Source organism: Callospermophilus lateralis, chromosome 4 (assembly GCF_048772815.1).
Source record: "Callospermophilus lateralis isolate mCalLat2 chromosome 4, mCalLat2.hap1, whole genome shotgun sequence".
NCBI lineage: Eukaryota > Metazoa > Chordata > Mammalia > Rodentia > Sciuridae > Callospermophilus > Callospermophilus lateralis.
In genome coordinates this window covers 162,140,317-162,164,065 of record NC_135308.1, presented here as the reverse complement: position 1 = coordinate 162,164,065, position 23,749 = coordinate 162,140,317, and the positions used below count along the sequence as shown (strand labels likewise).

Below are 23,749 nucleotides of genomic sequence, written 5' to 3'. Positions count from 1 at the left end.
TGCTTTTGTGTCCATGGATTATTTAGAATTACTGTTGTTTAATTTAAAACATTAGCACAGTTTCCGAATACTTCTCTGTTGTTAATTTCTAGTTTCATTCAGTTATTGGTAAGGAAGAGGCTTTGTGTGACTTCAGTCCTTTCACAAGTCTGTTTTAGGACCCTGATGTGCTCCAGCTGGGAATGCACAAGGTGTGCTCTGCTTGAGTTGGGCGGAGTGTTCTGGAAGCATCAATCAAGTTGGCTGCTAGGATTGTCTGGGTCCTCTGAATTGTTGCTGGCTTTCTGTCTGCTTCATCAATCAGTGTCTAAGAGAGGACAATGACAATAAGTGGAGGTTTCTGTTTCTTCTTCTAGTCCTATCAATTTCTGCTTTCCATGCTCTGGCCCTCTGAGGAGAGGTGGAGTGTTGTGGTCACCAGACCTTATCACCTCTGCCGCTCCTCCTCTGTTTCTAAAGCCCCGGATCCTCTCTGTACCTTTTCCTTCCCCTGAGGAGCACCCTTCAGCACGGCTCTTAGGACACATCTGCTGGAGACAAGTCGTCTCAGTTGTCTTCTCTGGGAGTGCCTTTATTCTCTTTCATTCCTTGAAGGTATTTTTGCTGGATATATGGGGGTTGACAATTCTGGCATTTAAAAAGTGTTGTCCACTGTCCTCTGGCCGCCTCGCCAGCTGTGGTGAGCAGTCCTGTGAACAGTGGTGGTGCCCCCTGCAGGTCACGTGGTGTTTTCTCAGGTTGCCTTCTAAACTTCAGGTTTACAGCCCTCTGAGCATGCTGTGTTTAAGCATGGAGTCGCTGAGATGAATGAAATGGGCACGTTATTGTATATGCATACTTATGTCTTTTGCCAAATTTGGAGAGTACTCAGCTACAGTTTCCACATATCTGTATGCACCACCTCTTCCTGTCTCCTTTGGGTACCTTACTATGGGGCTTAGACCTCTTTCTCGTGTGGCGCTGGCTTCTGGGCTGCCTGGGTGCGTTTCCTGCCCTGCCCCTGTGGTCCAGGTGGGATCATCTCTGGTCCCCTCCCCTCAGCCTGGCTGGCTGTTTACGCTTCCCACGACTGGGCCCACCCTCAGGGTCACGTGGTAAGAGTAAAAGAGAGGTGGAAAAATGACACAGATCTCCCCGACCCTCCTTGACCCCCATTCCTCTGGTTGGACAGAAGAACCAGAGTTTTCAGAACCCCCGGGCCCAGTGTGGCTGCGAGCCCCACCATGAAAGCACAGTGTCCTGACGGGGCTTCCTCTAGACCAGGACCGGGACCGTCACAGAGAATAATGGGTCCACACAGCTTTTGTGCTGCAGGCCCCCTTCCTGGCTCTCGGTCAGAAGTCAGACGTGGTCTTGCATCTTTCCCCCATGACCCCACACAGTTGCAGTGTTTGGGGCTCTTTTACCTGAGCTGGGATCCTGGGAAGTTGGACTCCCAGGAAACTCATGTCTGTCGTCTTCAGCTTAGATTTCCTCCTCCACAGCCCTCAGGTCCCATGCTGCGCTCTGTGCAGGGTTTTCTGTGGTGGGGGGGGAGGGGAAGGTGACGTGTGCCTGCTCCATCTTCCCTGGAAGCAGAGCTCACCCCAGGACTCTGGCATGGCCTGGGTGTCACATAGGATGACATCTCAGAAAGCAGCCCTCTTGCTGAAGTGTGCCCTGCCCCCCTGAGGAGCTCGGAGTCTGAAGTCATTTGAGCTGCGTATTTCAGCATGTCTGTCCCCAGTGGTGGCTGCCACAGCGGTAACTCCTGAGGACGTGGACTGTCCTGTGCTGGTCACCAAGTCTGCAGGCCCGAGTGCCTGGTGAGTGAGTGCCCATGCATACTGTGGCTGAAGGTCTGGGGATCAGGAGGCCTAATGAGCCAGGAGAAAGGAGCAGGCCACGGCGGGAAGGGGCACAGGCTCCAAGTGAGAACCAGGAGAAATGGTGGAAAGCCCAGTGGGGCTCCTGGCTTGAGCCAGGCAACTCAGGACCAGCGGATCCGGGTGGCCCGGGAGCTGCGGGGCTCTTGGCCGAGTGCTTGGTGGGTGAGAGGTGGGAGGCCCTGGCTGGCCAAGGCAGCGGTGCCCTGGGGGCTTTGAGACAGCCCCTGGGGAGGTCAGGTGAACCACCTGGGCGCAGCAGGCCCCGGGGGGATGGAGAGGTGAAGGCAGGACGTCACTAGGACTTCCAGTTCCTGTCAGCAAAACTGTGACAGAGGCCCCGCCACCTTCCCCAGCTCTGGGGGAAAGCAGGGGTGGGGACGGCGGTGGAGCTTTGGATCCTTTCCCACCCTCGAAATTCCGTGACTGTGGGGTCCGGTAGGCAGTTGGAGAGATGGCGCAGAAAAGCAGGTGAGGTCCAGCGCTGTGGGAGCAGCACCGCGGTCAGGGGCCTCAGGAGGGAGCTAAAGGGAGGCCACGGGGGCGGGAGCCAGCCCAGTGCAGACCCAGGTGCGCTCCCAGATCTTGGGACCCTCGGCCCCCTGATTGGCTTTAGTGGGAGGACTACTCAAGACACCCAGGTCCCTCAGCCACCGTCTCCACAGTGTCTCCGCCACCTGTCCAGGCAGGCCCGGGGCCAGGTGACTGCAGACAGCATCATTGTGTGAGTACAGGAGCAGGCGTTTGGATGGCGCCGAGTCCTGAAGCCTGCCCCGCGAAGTCAGCCGAGGCCGGAGCCCAGGCCGCGATCCGGTCGGGCCCCTCTGTCCGCTTTGACGGCGTTCTCCCCCCAACTTGCAAATTCCAGAAAGAAACAACAAAAAACAAACAAGAAAAGGTTTTGGTTATTTTCCTCCTAAGACACTTAATGTTGTGTGATCTCCCTCCTTCCCCGAGAAGAAATGAGCCCTGTTTGTTCTGTGCTCTGGGAAGAGGAAAAAAAAAAAGTTGAATAGCATTTATCTGAAAATAAACAAGGACTTAGAAAATATAAGAAGACTTCCCTACCATGCAGCTGGGGAAATGCGACTGTATTTTAAGAATTAAGTTAGACCAGATGTGAAATAACAGACTTTAATGGTGTCTTTGAAACAGATAGGGGGTAGGAGAACCCCTCAGGAGATTCATGAGCCCATTAAATTTAAACACAGTTATTTATTATTTTTTTTCTTTCAAGAACCAAACAGAAAGTTGCGGATTCTGAACTAGCCTGCGAACAGGCTCATCAGTATCTTGTTATCAAAGCGAAAAACAGATGGGCAGATTTGTCTAAGGTAAGAAGACGATTTCCCTTAAAAGGAAGAAAATGGATCCCAGTGTCAGGGCTGCTGGGAGCCAGGCTGTTTGGAGTCAGCCACTGAGACGGGGACAGCTTCGGGGCCGATTGTTGGCTCTTGTGTTCTTTGTTTCCATTACCAACCTGCATTAGTCGTGCCCGTTAACGGGTTCCACAGGGACATTTCCACTCAGGCAGGTACAGGGCCTTGGTCATGCCGCCCTCCCTGCCCTCCCTTCACCTGCCCCTGTCTCCACCCTCCCACCAGCCCCATTCATAGTCCCTAGTAGTCCCTTTTTGACTTTGAGGTCATCTTTGTGTTTTGCTCATTGTGGGTTTAATTTTTATTTATCTTTATCCTCACATGGGAGTGAAAACAAGCAGTACTTGTATTTCTGCATGTGTTTTGCTTTACCTGATATCCTCTGGTTCCATTCCTTTTCCTGTAAATGTTACGATTTCATTCTTCTTAATGGCTAAATAGTACTCCACTGTGTACATAAAGCATATCTTTATCCATATCTGTTGATGGCACCTGGGCTGACTCCACTCCTTGGCTCTTGTGAACGGTGCTGCAATAGATGTGGAAATGCACGCACCATTTTGTATGCTGACTTCATTTCCTTTGGCTGTAGACCCAGGGAAGTCCAGCTGGATCATTTGGTGGCTGTGTTTGTTTTTGAGGAAATGCCACACTGTTTTCCGTAGTGGTTGTACTAATTTACGTTCCCACCACCAGTGCAAAAGGATTCTTCCTCCACATCCAGCATCCAGCATCCCCTAGTTTGTTTGTAATGGCCATCCTAACTGTGGTGAGATGGAATCTCTGTATAGTTTTGATTTGCATTTCCCTGATAGCTAAAGATATTGAGAATTTTTTAAATTTTTTATTCACTTGTGTGTCTTTTGAGAAGAATCTACTCAGGATATTTTCCTATTTTTTCACTGGATTATTTTTATTTTTGTTAAGTTTTTGAGGTTTTTGTTGATGTTGGTTTTGGTTATTTTGTTCTTGGTACTGAGGATTAAACCCAGGGGCGCTTACCCACTGAGCCACATCCCCAGCCCTTTTTATATATTTTTTAGAGACAGACTCTCGCTGAGTTGCTTAGCGCCTCACTAAGTTGCTGAAGCTGGCTTTGAACTCACCATCCTCCTGCATCAGCCTCCCGATTCACTGGGATTACAGGTGTGTGCACCACGCCTGCCTGATTTTTGAGTTCTTTATATATTCTGGATATTGCTTCTCTGTCAGATGAGAGCCGGCACAGATCTTCCTGTTCTACAGGCTCTCTCTTCACTCTGCTGACTGTCTCCTTTGCTGTGCAGAAGATTTTATATCAGATGTCAGCCCATTTCTCAATTCCTGCTTTTGCTTCTTGAGCTATTGAAGTCCCATCCAGGAAACCACTGCCTATACTGAGATCTTGAAGTGTCCTGTGTTTTTTTCTAGTAGTTTCAGATTTCCGCATCTTATATTAAGGTGTTTGATCCGGGGGTGGGGGGGGGGTTCAGTCTTTCCCACGAGGATATCCAGTTTTCCCAGCACCATTTGCTGAAGAGGCTGTTCTTTATCCAGTGTAGGTTTGGGCACCTTTGTCAAGAATCGTTTGACTGAAGATGCATGTATTTATTTCTGGTTCTCTATTTCATTCCATTAGTCTCCACACCTATTTTCAGGCCAGCACCATGCTGTTTTTGTTACAAGGGTTCTGCAGTATGTCTTGAAATCAAGTATGTGATGCCTTCAGCACTACTCTTTGGGCTCAGGATTACTATGGCTATTCCGGGTCTTTTGTGATTCCACGTGAATTTTAATTTTTGTTTTTTTCCTAGTTCATGTCATTGGTATTTAGATGGGAGACTACTTTGGATCTGTAGATCACCTGGGTAGAGTGGTAATCTTAGCAATACTAATTCCCCCAATCCATGAACATGGTCTATCATTCCACCTTCTAGTGTCTTCAGTTTCTTTCCTCTTTGTTTTGTAATTTTCACTGTACAGGTCTTTCACACCTTTAGTTAGGTTTATTACTTAGGGGTGTGTGTGTGTGTGTGTGTGTGTGTGTGTGTTTGGGGGGGTCCATTGTGAACAAAATTACATTACTGATTTCTTTCTCAGCAAATTTATTATTGGTTATATAGAAAAACTTATGATTTTTATATGTTGATTTTTGTATCCTGCTACTTTCCTGAATTTACAAAGCAGTTCTAAAAGTCTTTTGTTATAGTTTTAGAATTTTTTCCTTACAAAGAACCGTATCACCAGAAAACAGGAATAATTTGACTCTGTCTTTCCTGCTTGTATCCCTTTTATTTCTTTCACTTGCTTAATTGCTTAAGCTAAAATTTCTAGTACTGTAGAATAAGAATGGTGAGTGAGCACCCTTGTCTCGTTCCTGATCTTAGAAGAAATGCTTTCAGTCTGAAATGCTCATTCAGTATTATTTTGGCTATGGGTTTATCTTTATTATGTTAAGGCATGATTTTTATACCCAATTTATTCAGGGCTTTTATCATGTCAAAGGCTTTTCCTGCATCTATTGAGATGACCATGTGATTTTTTTATCTTTAGTTCCTTTTATGTGCTATATTATGTTCATTGATTTGCACGTGTCAAACCATCCTTGCATCCCCGAAATGAAACCAACTTAATCATGGTGTGGGATCTTTTCAATGTGCTAAGGAGTTTGATTTGCACGTATTTTATTGGGAATTTTGGCATCCATGCTGTCAGGGATATCAATCTATAGTGTCCTTCTTTTGTCGTGTCTTTATCAGGGCTTGTTAGCAGGATAATTCTGACTTAGTAGAATGACTTTGGAAGGGTCCATTCTGTTTCTAACTTATGAAATAGTTTGAAGAGCTCTGGAGATAATTCTTTAAAAGTCTGGTAAAATTCAGCCATGAATAAATTCAGTCCTGGCCTTTTCTTTTTTGTGAGAACTTTTTGTTACTGTTTCAATCTCAGTACTTGTTATTTATCTATTTGGTTTATTATATCCTCTTTGTTCAATTTTGGTAGACCATAGGATCCAGACCTTTTTTTATTTATTGGCATAGATGGTTTTTCAAAATATTCCCTAACAATCCTTTTTTATTTACTTTCAGTGCCATCAGCTGTAATGTCACCTTTTTCAGTTCTAATTTTTCTTTTTTTTCTTTTTTATTTTATTTTTTTTAAGAGAGAGAGAGAGAGAGAGAGAGAAAATTTTTTTAATATTTACTTTTTAGTTCTCAGCGGACACAACATCTTTGTTGGTATGTGGTGCTGAGGATTGAACCCAGGCCGCACGCATGCCAGGCAAGCGCGCTACCGCTTGAGCCACATCCCCAGCCCCGGTTCTAATTTTTCTAAAAAAATATTTTGTAGCTGTAGGTGAATGAATGACAGCATGCCTTTATTTTATTTGTTTATTTTCATACAGTGCAAAGGATCAAACCCACATGCCCGGCAAGGCTCTGCCACGGTACTCTAGTACTGTATTGAATACAACCCCTTTCAGCTCTAATTTTATTTATTTGAGTTTTCTCTATCTTTCTTTTGGTTAGTTTCACTAAAATTTTGTCAATTTTCTTTTCAAAGAACCAACTCTGATTTGTTGCTCCCTTGTACTGTTCTTTCAGTCTCTATTTTACTTATTTCTGCTCTAATTTTTATTATTTCTTTCCTTCTACTGATTTGGGGTTTGATTTGTTCTTGTTTTTCTGAGACCTCGAGATGCATTGTTAAATTATTTACTTGAGATATTTTTTGTTACAGGCACTCATTGCTATAAACTCCCATTCTAGGGCTTTTTATCTGTGTCCTAGAAGTTCTGATATGTTGTGATCCCATTTCTATTGTTTAAAGGAATCTTGAATTCCCCCCACTTCTTCAGTGACCTGTTCAGTTAGTAGTGTGTGGTCTAATCTCCCTGAAGAATTTCTGATATTTCTCTTGCTGTTGATTTCTAATTTAATTCTATTGTGATCAGATAAGATGGCAATCGATTATTTCAGTTTTTGAATTTATTGGACTTGTTTTGTAGTCTGAAATATGGTCTATTTTGGAAAAAGTTCCATATGCTAATTAAAAGTAGGTATATTCTGAAGCCGTTAGATGAAACATTCTGTTAGTCCTGTAACATGTCTGTCAAGTCCTCTGATCTACAGTTCAATGTAACTGGTGCTTCTTGGCTGATTTTTTGTCTCTTGGTGGGAGTGAAGTATTGAGGTCTCCCACTGTGATCAGATTTGGGCCTGCTTCTCCCTATCAGAGTCGTCGTCTGGCAGTCACGGCACATATATTTAGGATCCTTAGATTTTCTTGATGAACTTTTCCCGGTTGATGTTCTCTTCCCATTTTTGTCTTGGAGGCTCTTTTGTCAGAGGCAAGGCTGGCTGTCCCTGCTCACTTGGGATTTCCTTTGCCTGGAGTGTTATCTCCTTTCGCTTTCAGTCTGTGTCCGTCTGCAGTGAGGCGAGTCTCTCTGCAGCGCCTACTGATGTGCCTTGTTTTATGATCCATTCAGCCTGAGTCTTTGAACTGGAGAATGAGACCATTTGCATTCAGTTATGATTGAAAGGTCTGCGTTGTTCCTGTCCTTTTCTTGTTTCTTCTGGTTGTTCTGAACAGTCTTGGTGAGTTTGGTGGCATCTGCGTTGCTCCTGTTTGATGATTCCCTGGTTTTCACTTGCAGGCCTACTCTTCAGTGAGGTCTACCGTCTCATGAGCTGTGACGACCATCCTTCCTCTCCTGGGCGTCCTCCTATGCTGGTCTGGTGGCCATGGATTCCTTAGTTCATGCTTCTCTTGGAACGTCTGCTTCTCCTTCAGTTCTGAGTGGGGCGATCTTGGTTGTAGTCATTTTCTTTCAGGACCTGAAATAGATCATTCCATGCCCTCCTGGCCTTCGGGGTCTCTAATGATAAATCTTCTGTTGGTCTCGTGGGTCTGCCTTTGAATGTGACTTGGTGCTCTCTTACAGGTTTTTATATTCTTTCTCTGTCCTATCAATTAACATGGCAATTTAATATCTTGTGGACAGGTTCTCTTCTGCCGTGTCCATTTGGAGTTCTGAATGCCTCCTGTACTTCAATGTCCACGTCTTTCCCAAGATTTGGGAGATTTTCCTCTATTATGTCCTGGACTAGGTGCCTTCAGTCTGTATGCCATGTATGAAATATTGTGTCTTTTATGGAGTTCCTATTGAGTCTGTGTCACTCATTGTTTCTTTTTTTCCTTTATTTTTGTATGAATGCAATATTTCATCACAACTGTCTTTAAGCTCTGATATTCTTTCTTTTGCTTGACCTGGTCGGTTGGGAAGCTTTCAACTGAGTTTTTCATCTGGCTTATTAAGCTTTTGATTTACAAGATTTATTTGGTTCTTTTTCAAAATTTCTATCTTTTTTACTGAATTTCTCACTCATATCCTGCATCATCTTCCTTAATTCATTCAAGTGTTTACCTGCATTCTCTTGGAATTCAATAATCTTTTTAAAAACTATTCTTTTGAATTCTTTTTCCAGCACTTCATTCACTTCTATGTCTATGGAATCTGTTATTGTAGAAAAATGAACTTTAGGAGTCATACTGCCTTGTCTTTTCATATTTCTTGAGTTTCTGTGCTATTTATGCATCTTGGGGATGGATCTCTCTCCATTTTTATGCAAGGGCCTTCTTAGTGAGGGGCTCCCCTTGACACTGTGTCTTGGGGTGTCATTTGTCGTGTAGGGTTGAATTGATCCAATTACAGTGTAATCTCCCCGTGGCTCCCGTGGCTGTGACGGGTGGGTTTCGACACTATGTGAACCGGATTAGGGTACCACAAGAGTGGGGTCCCTCTGGTAATTCAGGCAGGTGGGACATAGAGGAGTGTCTGGATGCGCCCTCTGTGGTTTCTCCTCTGTCAGGAGCTAGGGTTTTCGTGGACACTGTTGATACTGACTGTGTTACTTAAAAATTATAGGAATCACTTGCATAGGGCAAACGCCTCCGCGACAGTCGCACGGATTGTGTTATGGCGTTGAGTTGAGGATGTGTATCTGGCAGTGACAGTGACAGCTCTACCTTCAGGATTCGAGAATGGAATGGACAAAACTAGGCTCATTCTGAAACAGAGGACGTGGAATCACCATTTTATGTGGCACAAGGACACAGGAACTTCACTCTCAAAAGTATTTTAAAACTGCAGGATGAAAGTGCTTTCACATCATCTTGACCAAGTCTCCAGTTCGTTTCATCTTCTAGTTTTCCTTCTGACTGCTCTTTCTGGGCCTGCGCCCAATATGAAGTTCTGTCCATTATGTCCCTCACATGACCAGGACCGCCTCTCCTAGACCCTGTCCTCAATGGAGTGGACTGGCTATGCTGCTGGCCAGGCCACCTAGTTCCAGAACAAAGCTCTGCATGGCCCACTGATCCAGCCTGCTTTTGGAGCTGCCTTGTGGACCAGGAGCATGGAGCAGGATCTGGGCTAGACACCCAGTGTGTACCAGCTGGGGAAGGGGGTCACGCTGCCAGGCTCCGCCTTCCCCACCCTCCCCCAGCTCGGGCAGCCCTGAGCCCCCTTTCCCTCAGAGTTGTTGCCCTCACATACACTGCTGCTCCTCTTCCTCTCCCTGTCGTCTGCCTGTTACGCAGAACAGACCACCTTCTGCCCCAGATGCTGCTGCTGTCCTGTGGAGCCCAGGGACTCTGATAACCAGCTCCAGGGACCTGCCCAGCCTCGCCCTTCCATGCTTTGATTTAGTCAGCACACACTTCCTGGCTTTGCACCGAGACTCAGTGCTAACCAAGGTCAGTCTGATCCTTGCCTCGTGGTCCTCACAGACCAGTAGAGTTGATCACCATGAGCAATAAAGCAGATTATTCCCAGCACAAATCAGTGAGCAGGCTGCTGGTGTGGCCAGCAGCTGGGTCACTTCGCCCCTGAAACACATCCCTCCCCACCTCCCTGTTGGTCACATTCCAGTGGTCTGTGTGGTCATGTTCTGGATATGGGCTTCTAACAGGCACGAGGAGGCACCTTATTGTTGTTTGAATCTCTGTTTCCTTGATGATGTGAGGTGGAGCATCTTTTCATGTGCTTATTTGTCATCTATGTGTCTTTTCAGTGAGGTGTTTGAAAGGTCCTGTTTTAGTCAGCTATTTCGCCACTGTGAGCAAAGGACCCAACCAGGACCATTACAGAGGAGGACAGGTTTGAGGGCTCACGGTTGCAGAGGTCTCAGTCCACAGAAGGCCGGCTCCATTCCTGGGGGCTGGCGGTGAGGCTGAGCATCATGGTGGGAGAGTGTGGCAGAGGGAAGCAGCTCATGGTGATCCAGAAGCAGAGAAGGAGGTCTCCACTCTCCAGATACAACTGTACACCCCAAAGCCGCGCCTCAGGTCCCACCTCCTCCAGCCACACCCACCATTCAGTCATCACCCAGTTAATCCCATCAGGGGATTAACTCACTGATTGGGGCAAGGCTCTTACAACCCAATCACGTCTCCTCTGACCCTTCATGCACTGACTCACACTTGAGCTTTTGGGGGACACCTCACATCCAAACCGTAACAGGGCTTAACCCTTTTGTAAGTTGAATTGTTTTGGATAATAGTCCTGTCTTAGATAAGGTCTATTCCAAATTCTTCCTCCCAGGGTGTGGTTTGGTTTTGTTTCTTGGCAGTGTCTTTCACTGAGCACAGTCTTTAATTCTAGAGAAGTCTGACTCATCAGTTCTTCGTGTATTACATTTTTCTGAAAGTTACTGCCAAACCCCTGTCAACCAGGTCTTCTCTGATATTTTTCATCTGTTATTTGTTAGGTGTTTTAGTTTGGGGCTTTACAGTTAGGCCCGTGACCCCATCTGAGCCGTCTCTTGTGGGGGGTGGAAGGCCTGGGCTGTCCTGTTGTTCCGGACTGCTTGCTGGGAAGCGCTTTTCTCCGTCGTTGTGCCTTTGCCCTTTTGCCAAGGTCCAGCGGATGGTTTTTATATGGGGGTCTGCTCCCGGGCCTCCATCCTGTTCCAGGACCACTTTGTCCTTCTGCGACACTACACTGTCCTGATGCCTGCAGCTCTGCAGCACACCTCCAGGTTGGACAGGTCACTGCTCCAGCTCTGGCCTTCCACTTCAGCGTCTCATGGGCTACCCTGGGTCTGTTGCCTCTCCATATGAACTCTAAGTCAGTTCTCTATCCATGTCTTCCTGGGGTTTTAATTGGACTGTATTGAACCTCTGGATCAAGTTGGGAGGAACTGACATCTTGATGAAATCGAGACTTCCCATCCATAGGAGCATCTCTCCGTTTATTTAGTTCTCTGATTTCTTTCATACAGATCTTGTATGTATTTTGGTAAATTTTTAGCTAAATATTTCATTCTGGGGGGTCCTAATGTAAAGAGTATTGTGTTTTAATCTTCAATTCCAGTTGCTCATTGCTGCTATTTGGGAAAGTGACTGACTTTTGTATATTAACCTTGTATTGGGCAACATTGGTTCATTGCTCATGAGTTACAGGAGGTTTCTTTTTGTTAGTACTTTTGTATCTGCCACATAGACAGTCATGTCATCTGTGAACAGTGTCAGCTCTATTTCTTCCTTCTCAATCTGTGTACCTTTAATTTATTTTATCTCACTGTCTTAGCTAGGACTTGCAGTACAGTGTTGAGAAGCAGTGGTGACAGGGGACATCCTCATCTCAGTCCTGATCTTGGTGGGAAAGTTTCCAGTTTCCCGTCATTAAGTGTGGGGCTGACTGCTGCTGTTCCACACCATGTGTCTGTGTCTTCCATCACCATGTGCTTTTTCTTTATCTATGGCAGGACCACGTGATTTGTCTCCCTTTCTCCATTGTGGGAGGGATTACATGAGTGGACTTTCAGGTGTTGAACCATCCTTGCACTCCAGGTTAAGCCACTAGCTCACACTCTGTGACTTTACAATTGTTGGATTCAGTTTGCTGATATTTTCTTGAGGACTCTTACTTCTATGTGAAGTGACATTAGTGTGTGGTTTTCTTTCCTTGTAGGCCTTGTCTGGTGTGGTATTAGTGTGGTGCTGGTCTAGGAGCGACCAGGGGATCTTCTTTCTGATCCTGTACCCCTGATTTTATGGAGGTTTGGGCTCATGATCATCTGCTGCAGCGAGTGGTAACTCTCTGAACCCCCATCTGTCTCTGCAGTTGGGGGCCTTGGTTTGACCCATGACCTCACTTCTCTTATAAACCTAAAAAGAGTTGTTGATTTTTCAGTTTGCTCAGATTTTTACAAGTTGTTGGGACAAACTGGTGACTTCCAAGATTTTTATGTTCCAGACCTGCTGTGTGTTTTTAAAGGGATTTGAAATTCTCTTGACTTAATTTCTTTAAAGTTTGTCTTTTCATTTGTGACTCTACTGTGGAATATATAAAATGCTTGTAATTCAAATAAATTTAAAGTGGTCACCATTGGCCCACTGTCCAGGCATAGGAAAGGAATCCTGTCACTATCTTGGGCCAGAAGTCAGCACACTTTCTCTGTGAGGGGAGACAGTGAATACGTTTGGCCCTGTGAACCCCACAGCTCTATCACACAGACTTGACCCTTTATGGTAGCACTTGGTGCCTTCAGACTTGATATTTTCCACTCTAGTGGATGTGTAATAGTATCTGATTATAGTTTTCATTGGCATTTTATTGGTTATTAATGAGGTTGAGCATCTTTTCATTTGTTTATTCATTAGTCAGTTTTTCTTTTTTGCAAAGTGCTTGTTTGAGAGTTTATATAGTCTTCACACTAAGCTATATTCTTTCTTTTTGGGCAATATCTTATCTCCACTGCCTTACCTCATGCCCACTGGTGACCTGGATACTCGTGTGTGTGTGTGTGTGTGTGTATGTGTGTATGTGTGTGTGCGCGTGTGTGTGTGTGCGTGTGCGTGCGTGTGCGTGTGGTGTAGGAGGTGGAACCCAGGGCCTCACATGTGCTGGATGAACACTCTGCTACTGAGCCACGCCCCAGCCCTGGTTAATCCTCGTCCCTAAGTGAGCTCTGATGCAAATGTCCTCTCCCAGTCTGTGCCCTGTTTTTATGCTTTTTATCTGGTGCCCTTTGACAAATGCGTTTTTAATGTGGTCACAGTTATCAACCTTTCTCTGTGGGACCTGTGTAAGGAATCCTGTCTCCCACCCCTGCAGGCATGGAGATGTGCTCTCACAGTCTCCCCTGGGCACTCACCTGATTGGCTTCACACTGAGCTCCTGAGATCTGGACTGGACACTCAGATGTGTTATGAGGCCTGGACCCATTTCATGTCTTGGGAATGACCTTCCCGTGTCCCTCATTTCCTTGTAGCCTGTCTTCCCCACTGTCTTACCCCATGCCCACTGGGTCCTTGCTCTGTTCTGTTGGTCAGTTTGTCCATCCCAGCCCCACACCACATCTTCATGGTGCTGTAACTTACTGGTGCATCTTAGTTAACTGGTGGGCATTCTTTGACTCATCCTTCAATCAGTTTGACACATTCCATTAAAAAAAAAATCTCTTGGGATGTTTGGAGAAAATGGCCTCTTTCCTATTTTGGAGCCTTCTGATTCATGGACATAGTGTACTTTCACTTATTTTGACCCTCTTTAATGCCTTTCTTCTACATGGAGGTCTTACATCTCTTCACAGATTTAGTCCCCGGGCTGCATCCCTGAGGTCATGACCCTCGGTCTCCTTCCCAGGACCTGGTTGGCCTTTATTTCACCCAAGAGACGCCAGGTCTTGTGATGGAGACCACTCACTCACCCAGAAACAGCCCTCTTGTGCCCATCAGCTTGTTCCTGGTTTGCTCCCACCTTCTCCAGGGGATCAGTGAGGCTCTGAAACTTAGATTAAAAGGTGTTCAGGTGGATGGGAAGAAAGTCGCCTCAGATTGTCCCACATATTGATCACTGAGAGTCCTCTAAGTCATCGTGCACATTTTACGTTCCTAAACACCATCTTCTAATGTTTGCAGAATTTTATAGAAACTGACAACGAGGGCAACGGCATTCTTCGACGCAGGGACATAAAGAATGCACTCTACGGTTTTGATATTCCCCTCACACCCAGAGAATTTGAGAAGCTTTGGCAAAGGTAAGCGGTACCTGAAGGCTGGCGGTTCCGTCTGACGTCTGGGCTCACTTGCTACAACAAGCTCCTTACAAATTCCTCACTTCTCCAGAGGAAGGGGGGTTCTCGGGTCCTGTGTCCGTCTCCTTGTTCCTCATTTCCCCTGGAAAGAGCTGTGGCCAGGCCAGTCTTCAGGAATGGGAAGAGCCGGAGTACCCTGAGCAGCACTGCTGGACTCACAGGTCCGCGGCCCAGGGTCCCTGGAGTTCAAGCCCATACTGTCACCATTTAGTGAAATAAGTTCCTGCCCAAAGACTTCCTCCCACACCACGCCCTGAGCAGCAGGCAGTGGTAAGGGAACAAGTGGCTCCCTGTAGCCCAGAGATGGAAACCAAGTTGCAAGGCTGTTTTATGGATAAGTAATTTGTTAGAAGAAAATAACCAAACTTTTGAAAACTTGGAGTGGTTTCCCAAAGGTCCACTAAACTGGGAATAGTATCTAATGTGGTGCTATTTTTCAGAATGTATTTTAGATGTAGCTGTCTGGGGACCAGGCTCCAGTTACGGTGCTCCCTGTGTAGATGGCTAAGTTCCCAGCACCCCAACAATGTGGCTATTTCTCAGTTTCGGATCCATCTTTGAATCACTTCCTCCTTCAGTATTTGTTAGTTGCCACTGGTGTCCCTCCGGGATGTACCGGTGTCACACGTCCGCTCAGGAGGCAGGTGCACCAAGCGGTTCCTGTCACGGTTTAGCTTTCACCTGCTCACAGCGGAGGCTGAGTGTGGCTGAGTTTGGAACTAGGCAGCGGCTTGTGTCTAGCCTGGAAAAGCGGCTTGAAGTTATCACAAATCCTTAGTTTTAAAAGACCCCACCCTGGCAGAGAGCAGGTCAGTTGGTGGACACTAAGAGCCCTGGAGGGTCGGGCAGCGTGATGACAGAGACGACCTTGAGACAGAGTTCAAGGTCAAGATGGAGATGGAGGACATTCTGAGTGGGGACTGCCCAACCTGGACAGTGGCCCAGGCCCCGGGCCTAAGGGGAAGGAAGGCCAGTCCCCTCACCGTCATGGTTTCTGGGTGTCATTGACTGAGCACTGGCAGCGACACTCAGTGTGGCTGTGACAGCTCAGAGCTGTGGTCCAGGACAAGGGTCAGGAACCCATCCAGGGCTGCGCTGGTTCTCGTGTGAGCCTTGGACAGTGCCACCGCCGTCAGGGACCCGTGAGCACCCCGAGCTCCCATGGTGCCAGCCTTGGGAGCAAGAAGGTGCAGGAGTCCATGTGTCCCACCTGCAAAGTGACAGCACACACATGGGCCTCTCCAGAGGGGACGGAGCCTTGGCCATACTTGGAGGTGGACACTGTGTCGTTTCTCAGGCTGAGGTTTCTCAGACGCTACAAACATCATCATGAAATGTAAATTTTTCACCTTGTTTTGAAAACTGGCTGTGGGTAGAATAATGTCCACCATTGTCGGACTGGCCTCGCATCAAGATGCTGAGTGGTTAAGGGTGACTGTTCTACAGCCAGTGCGGGGTGTGACCTCTCCCCCACTTCCAGCTCTGTGCCCTTGTCAAGTTACTTGACTTCTCTGGGCCTCACTCTCCTCCCTACCACCTGGGGATGCCACCAGGCAGGGCTGGGTAACCCCCATCTCTTTGCTGGGTGGCTCGGTGGGTGAGACCAAGGTGGGTGAAGAGCAGAAGTTTCCTCTCAACAGTGTCACCTGGTTTTAAGAGGTTCACTTGGAGACCCTGTGCCATGTCCCCAGGGATGGATGACAGCCCTGGCGATGAGCGGTGCTGCGCCAGGTCTCCAAGCTGAGTACTTCAGCATCTTTACTTTTCAGATAGCAAATCAGTTAGCTGAGCAGTGAGAGGTTCATAGCAGCAGGGCACCGGGGGGAGGGGGCCGAGAAAGGAACCTGGGAGCGGAGAAGCCGGTTGTGGTGCCCCTCCCCTCCTCCTGCCCTTCCCTCAGGGACCCCCCTCGCTGCAGGGCCAAGGCTCTGTCAGCCGCAGGCCTGCCTCTCAGTCCCGCCCAGGGGCTTGTTTTCCACTCAGGAAGGCAGTTCCCAGGAAGTGTTTGCAAATTAAAGCACCTACATTTCAAAACTCAAGTTTGTATTGATTTCTAATTTTGTTAACCACTGCCCCCTTCCATTTTTTTGTGCTAAAATACACACAATATAAAAATCATCATCATCATCATTATTATTATTATTCCTCTGCCACTGGGGCTTGAATCCAGATGCACTTTACCACTGAACCACAATCCCTGACCCTTTTTATTTTCATTATTGTTTTGAGAGATGGTCTCACTAAGTTTCTCAGGTCCTCCTGCCTCAGCCTCACGAGTCACTGGGATCACAGGCAAGGCCACCACGCCTGGTCCATGCATCTTGAGCAGTTGAAAGCATACAGCTCTATGGCACTCAGTGAGTCATGACCGTGTGTAGCTGTCCCCGCCATCTATCACCATCACTCTTTGTCTTGTAAAACTGAAGTTCGCAAGGTGGCTTGAAGCTGGGTGGTTGAGTGACATTGGCCAGGGCAGGCTACTGGCTGCCATCTTTGTGGCTCCCCAGATGGTGTTGTGGCCTGGTGTGGGGGCAGGGTGGGTGATGGTGCTCCTCCCTCAGGATCATCAGGAGCCAGTGCCCGCCCCGGGCCTGGAGCCCGTGTGCCTGGCCTGCAGAGAGGGGAGGGCGTGAGAGCAGAACACGGCCAACATGGTGGGGCTGGGGCTGGAGAGGTGGCCGTCACTCTGCCCCAAGCTGTTGGCCGGACCCACTGACAGGGCTGCACCTGTCTGAGGGAAGGCTGGGACTGGTGGTCTGCGCGGGTTTCCAAGGGAAGAGGCGACAGAGACAGGGGAACTCAGAGTGGCATCTGCCACATGAGGAGGAGCCTTCAGGCAGAGGGAGGTCCAGGAGCACAGTCCTCAGTGTCCAGGGGGAAAATGCAAAGTGACGTTTCCTACAGCGAAGGAGGGTGCGGGCGGGAAGGGCTGGAAGTCTGAGGGGAATGTGGGGTCATCAGGGACCAGGGCTGCTGTGTGGCCGCCGGAGCAGCAGAGGAGGGGCGCCCATGGGCCAAGAGCCCAGAGGGCAGCAGCCTGTCTCCTGCCTCCACCCTGCTACACCCCACGGCCCGGTCCAGCCAGATGTGACCAGTGCTGCCAGGGCGAATGGAGAACCTCAACCTGGGGCCTAACAGGAGCCACGGCCATTGCCCTAGTGGGGTCGGCACTGGGAACCCACAGCTCTGCCTCCCCCACCAGGCCGACCTCCTGGAGCTGCTGGGGGTGGCACAGAGGACGTGGGGAGGGACAAGCCAGGCCAGGGACCACCTGGTGAACACCCTCCTGGAGAGCAAGGGAGGGCCACAGTACGACTGCTGACCACCTGGGCAGCCACAAGGACAGCAAGGGACCATCAGAGAGGAGTGGCCTGCACAGCAGCTAAAGGCATCATGACACCAAGACAGAGGGGACCTGGTCCTGAAGGCCAGGCACTTAACAGGAAAACAGGCTGGACAGGACACTTTCTAGAAGATCATCTGGCTGCAGGGCAGGGTGACTGGCAGGAGCCAAGTCTCAGGGCCAGAGGTGAGTGAGGAGCAGTCACGGTCCAAGCAGGAGGAGGTTGTGGCTGTGTGGGTTTGTGCCAGGGGGCTGGGAGGAAGGAGCTGGCCAGAGATGCAGGAGGTGAGGATCGGCCTTCAGGAGCCCAGAAAAGACGCTGTGCGATGACAGCGGGTGCTCCCAGGCTGTGGCCTGTGCAGATGGCTGCCGAGCCGAGCGGCCCAAGCGCAGGGCTCTGCTGGGAGCCGGCCCCTGCACCTTGTCCCCGAGAGCCACAAGGCCTTGGGCTCTGGCCGTCCATGAGTGGCTGGTTCTGGACTGCCCGGCATCTGGAGCATAAAGATTGGTAGCAAAAAGAAAACACAGACTGGACCCTGGTTTGCAGTGAGACTGCCCACTCATTTCTGAAGGCAAGAAAATCCAGAAAAGCACAAAGAAAGAGGAAACCAGCAGCAACTGCAGGCTCTGCTCGGCTCCTGGGGATGAGGAGGGGGCTCCGTGCTTTTTCCCTTTTTCTGCATGTCGTTGTGACGTCAGTTCCAGGGTCCTCGTCCTCCATTCCTCCTGGCTCCTTCCTCACCCTGCAGAGTGTTTGTGGTAGTGACGGAGCCACGGAGGGGGCCTGCTGGCCGTGGGTCATCCTGGCAGCTGGAGCTGCCGCCTCAGCCGCCCTCATAGCTGGGAGCCAGGCTGGGCCCAAAAGGAACAAGCCGGGGCCGTCTCCCTGGGGTACCTGGTGGCACGAAGGAAGGGTGCCACAAAAATGCACCACAGAGAGGCCCCGCAGCAGGCAGCGACCCAGGACGTCAGCACAGGTTGCCAGGTGTGCGACCAGCCAGCCACGCGGCCCGCGGAGGTGTGGTCAGGTCCTTCCACGTTCACACGTGAGGGACCAGTGACCCACAGTGAGCACACGGTGGGACAGCATCCAGGGGTAAAAAGAAGAGCCGTGGACAGCAGCTGTGTGAGGAGAGGACTCGGGCTTTCAGTTAACAGGAAGCGAGGCCATTCCTGTTGCTCAGCCAAGGCCGTGTCCAGAGTGACACTCGGTGACTCGCTGGCGGACACTGGAAGGGTGGACCTAGAGGTGGTAAAAGTTGGAAGAAGTTGAGTGACTGGGTTCCTTAGCTTAGCAAAGGGAGACCGATGTGCCGTGACCAGAGGGTTGAGCAGGAGGCACCTGCCTGAAGGAGGCTGTCCTTGCAGACGTGCTGCCAGGGGGCTCCTGGCTCGGCAGAGAACGCCCCAGAGGTCCGAGCTGTCCAGGGCTCCAGCAGTCTCTGAGGGAGCGGGGTGCCCGTCTCCGGCATGGCTCTGTCTGAAGCTAGACCACCACTTGTTGGGAGAATAGAGGAAGGATTTTGGCCCTGGATGGAGACTGGAGCAGACCGTGTCTACCCTTCCGTGATGGACCAGGGTTGCTGAATGTGCCCACAGGGCCAGCGTGGGCGTCAGTCACTTCCCATGCTGAAGAAACGCTATTTGAGCTATGAGACCATCCTCTGAGACGGGGCCTGGGAGAGTTCCTCACGTCCCAGCTGCCCAAGGTACCACGTCCACCTCTGCAGCTTGACTGGGTCACCAGAAGGCCATATCCACGCCTCTGACTGCCCCTTACCTCTGTGGCAGCGGTGGTCAAAGCTCCTTCTGAACTTTATGAAACAAACCATCTGCAACTGAGCGTGAAGGACTGAGGCTTTCTCAGCCAAGCAAGGCAACCCATGTGAACATCCAAATGGTGTGGACGAGGGAACCGCCATGTGTACGATAAGTGGGCAGAGTAATCTGATTATACCATAAATTAATGGCCGCTGCTGTGTGCAAACGCAGGTTTTATGGGGCCTCTGTTATGTGCACGTTTCCCTGGCACATCTGTTGCTGAGCCATTTTAAAATTCAACCTTTATAGGCAAGTTGATTTTTTTTAATGTTACACAAAGGATTATATAATGAAGGGTGAGGTTATGTAAGCTGAATTAACTCTCTTATTATTCACATTCATAACAATATTTTAGTTGCAATTGTGCAATCTGGTCTTCTGTTTCCTCGTGATGAGAGAGAATGTTTATGATCCTTATTAATGAAGTAATTAAGAAGTGCCTTTTCATTCAGTTCAAGTGTCATGATTTAGAGCAGGGAGCTGCACTCTCAGGAGTGCGCCACGGCGAGAGTGGGTCACCGCAGGAGAGGGGCCTCCCGGGAGCACAGCGCCCCCCTGGTTCTGCGGCAGGAGGGTAGCGCAGCTTACGCAGAGCTGAGCCACTGGGCCCCCTGAGAGGTGAAGAGTAGGACAGGGGCCCCAGGAAACTGCAGTCCACAGGGAATCAGACCTGCACTTGGGAGGAAGAGGGAGGCGGATGCGGTAGAGCCCTGGGCTCTTGGTGTCTCCGACCCTGGCTGGTGCCGTGTGCGTTGACCCACCCCTCCTCGCCAGCTGGAGGAGCTCAGGGGGTCCAGGATCATGGTGTCCGACTAAACTAGAGGGAGAGAGGAGTTTCTGGAAGAGGCACACTGCTAGCTGGGGGCTGTCGAGGGGCGGCCCTGGACCACCTACCGAGGGGAGTGGGGAACTAACCAGCGGGGTCTCGACCAGAGTTGCCCTTTACCTCACTCTGGTGGCCCAAGGCCCGTGATGGTCCTGACGCAGTTAGGAGAGATGCCCTTCCAGCAGCTGACCTGCGCCAGCAAGCAGGACGCCCTGGCTGGAGCCACTGCCCTCAATGGCCCTGCCTGGGTCATTGCCACCATCTGCCTCAGAAACAGGCTCTGCCAGCTCCTTTGCCGGCGGTTCCTGGGCTTCGTTTTAGAAGCAAAACCCTGAGTAAAGCAGAGTGGTTCTCTTGTGGGGTGCAGGGAGGGGTTTGGATAAGCACAGGCCTGGGAGAGGTCTCAAGGGACCAGGAGTGCCCACAGTGATCCCTTAAGGACTGTACCCAGGGCCTGTCAGCCTGGCCAGCGACTCCAAGTCTCAAAGTTTCCAGCTGCACTGCTCCAACTGGGGCAGGGGATGGCCAGAGGGCGTAGGCCACAGGAGGACGGAGCCTCAGGGCAGGCCTGCTGGCTTTCCCAAAGATGGCGGCCTCCCAACTCCTGTCTCCTCTGCACACCTGCACAGAGCGGAAGCAGGCCCCAAGCTTCTTACCTCCTCCTCTGCCCGCCACGCCACCCCATGAGGATGAGAACTAGGATCCATACGTTCTCTCCATTGTTAGGGATCAGTGTGTCCAGGTGACTGTGGGGCTCTGCCGCTGTCCCACAGGAGTCTCCCCCCAGGGAGGCCAAGGCAGGCACACGCCCAGGCAAAGTCCCGAGGAAGAGCTGGCTCACGGGATCCGGGGGCTGTGCCGTCTTGTTCCTTGTAGCTTGAGCTTATCAGGGGGAAAATCACATCTGCAAGCACCATTTTATGGATTAGATGAGGCTCTTTCTGTAGAAATAAATGCTTTCTTTTTCTTTAAGGAAAATTGACAATTTGCCTTAAAATGTTTAATTGAAGTAATTCTATTCTATGTGAATAACATTGGGAGGTAAAACCTCTCTATCAGGCCTCTTTAATGAATTATAATTCAGAAAAGTCTCAATAATAGAAAACGACATGAAAGGCATACAGCACCCATCTTATCTTGCTTTCCCCGCACTCTCTCTTGTGGGTGCGTGTGACTGACTGGCATCTCCTCAGGAGAAGACAGGGACTTTTCCATCCTTGAATCAAGTGGCATTTATTTGTTCAAGTTTTAAGATGGAATATACTTTTTGAAGGATTTTCTGCTATTTTCTCACATAGTTTCTTTTACTGTAGGTACTCTGTGAACATTTTGAATGTATGGAGGGGGTAGGCGTTAGTATTCTGTGACCACTGCTGTGTCCCCGCAGTACGACAGGACACGGCTTTCTCTTGGGGTGGGTGACAACTGGAAATAATTCTGCTAAAGCTAGAGCAGTGACTTTTACACTCTGATGTGACTGCTTCAGAGCAGGTCGGGGGCTGGAGCTGAGTCTGTGCTTCGGCTGCCCACGGGGCCACTGCGGGTGGTGAGGCGGCAGAAGGGACTCCTCCCAGGACTCCTGTCCATCCCTGCACACCAGCGCACCTCCATGGTGGCTGATGAGAGCTCTTCTTTTTCTTTTAAAGCTATGACACCGAAGGAAGAGGGCACATCACTTACCAGGAGTTTCTACAGAAGCTGGGTCTTCGCTATTCGCCCACCGTCCACCGGCCGTATGCAGAAGATTACTTCAACTTCCTGGGCCACTTCACGAAGCCCCAGCAGGTCCAGGAAGAGATCCAGGAGCTGCAGCAGAGCACCGAGAGGTCGGTGCCTGCCAGGTGGGTCTGCAAGTGCTGGGGCCGCGGCTGGATGCTGTCTGTCCTGCGTTCACCCTGGCTGCAGAGGTTGCTTCAAAACGGGGCCTTCTGGCTTGTGCTGGCCAAGTTATCGTGGACTTGTCATGTGCTCACTGCCCAGATCCTAGAAATTGGTGCTGAATCAAAGAGTTAGAAAGCAGTTAAGAAGCGTCAAGCCCATGCCGCCCTCCCCAGGCACAATCCCGTGTCATTCTTTTATGATTTATGGGCCACCCTGGGAAACCACCCTTTTCAGCCACGTGCTGCATAGAGCCCCGCCCCTTCCTTGGCCCCGCTAGGATGCAAGCCCTTGGGGTGCCTGTCACTGTCCTGTAGCACCCGACAGGTAAGTGAATGGATGTGTAAATGAATGACGAGACAGCCTTGAGCCCACCCCTTCTACTGTGAGGGCTGGATCCAAAGAAACAGCTGAGAACGGCTCAGCAGTCCAAGGGGTGGCTTGCAGGGTGTCTGTAGCTACAGCAACAACCCAGGAACGCCTCCAGGCCCAGATTAGTGAAGGGTGGCCCCGGAGAGCCTGGAGCGGCGTACGGCTGTCCAAGCCACCATGGATAAACACAGCGGCTGCCTCGGAGGGCCAGCTGGCGGTGAGGTCTGGGATGGCCCGGGGACCACGACTGGAGTGCCATCAAGGGCACGCGCACATGCCCAAGGACCAGGCTGTGCAGAGCCAATGGCAGTACATTGGGTTTGGATGTGGGATTGTACAGGACTGTTTTCCATTTAAAACTAGCTGCTCGCGTCCAGTTCTTAACATTGACCACGTAGGACAAACTTGGGCTGTGTGTGGTGACCCTAAACACTGAGGGGCCTCAGCCCGCCCTCGTGTTCGCCCTCCACACCCTCTGCCTGTGGCTCTGCCGCAGCTGCACCTGGTTCTGCTCACACATCTGTCCCGTCTGTCATCTCAAATGGCAGAGCTCAGCCCTCGGTCCCCAGTACCCGGCTTAGCACCTGAGTGAAGGGACGAGTTGCTGTTGAAGAATCCCCAGAGGAAGTGAGGTGCCAGGACCCAAGGGGGAGTCCGTGACTGGTAGCCTTGAGCAGAGCACGTGGGACATCCCTGCGTTGGCCTGGGGTACCGAGTCACAGAGCCCAGAGGCAGCGTGGGGCTCGTGGAGCTCAGCGTGATGCATGTGCCAGGTGGCGTGAACCAGACCTGCCTCCAGCCCAGGGAAAAGGGGAGTCTCTCCTCACCGACAGGGCTGGCCTCGTCACCCGCGTCCTCTCTTCTGTCACTCCTGTGTGAGAGGCTCGGAGAGGAGGCTCCTCTGCTCTCAGGGCCGCGCTCTCTTCCCTGCTCTGCTGAGCGTGGCTGCAGGGCCACGTAGTCGACTACGCTCACGGGCCACCTCCTGAGCAGGCCGCTGGCCACAAGCACAAGCAGCTTCTGCTCTCTCAGAAACATGGGCTGCTCCAACTCATGAAGGAGCTTGCCCTCGGGGCCTGCTGTTGGGACTGTGGTGGAACTTGCCCGTGAGCCTGGGAGTCGGGGTCCCCAGGATCTTTTTACCTCCTCATTCCTTCTGAGACTCAGGTGGGGCTGGT

The 23,749-nt window shown here is 50.1% G+C and overlaps 1 protein-coding gene across 1 annotated transcript in view; it reads left to right on the top strand.

Annotated features, from left to right (window-relative positions):
* The window catches only part of Efcab6 (EF-hand calcium binding domain 6), a 103,054-nt gene that overhangs the window by 31,844 nt on the left and 47,461 nt on the right, over positions 1-23,749 (top strand). The window contains exons 5-7 of the mRNA XM_077109278.1: positions 3,103-3,199; positions 14,156-14,274; positions 21,968-22,147. Of these exons, the coding sequence (XP_076965393.1) occupies positions 3,103-3,199; positions 14,156-14,274; positions 21,968-22,147 (396 nt within the window). The remainder of the gene's footprint in view (positions 1-3,102; positions 3,200-14,155; positions 14,275-21,967; positions 22,148-23,749) is intronic.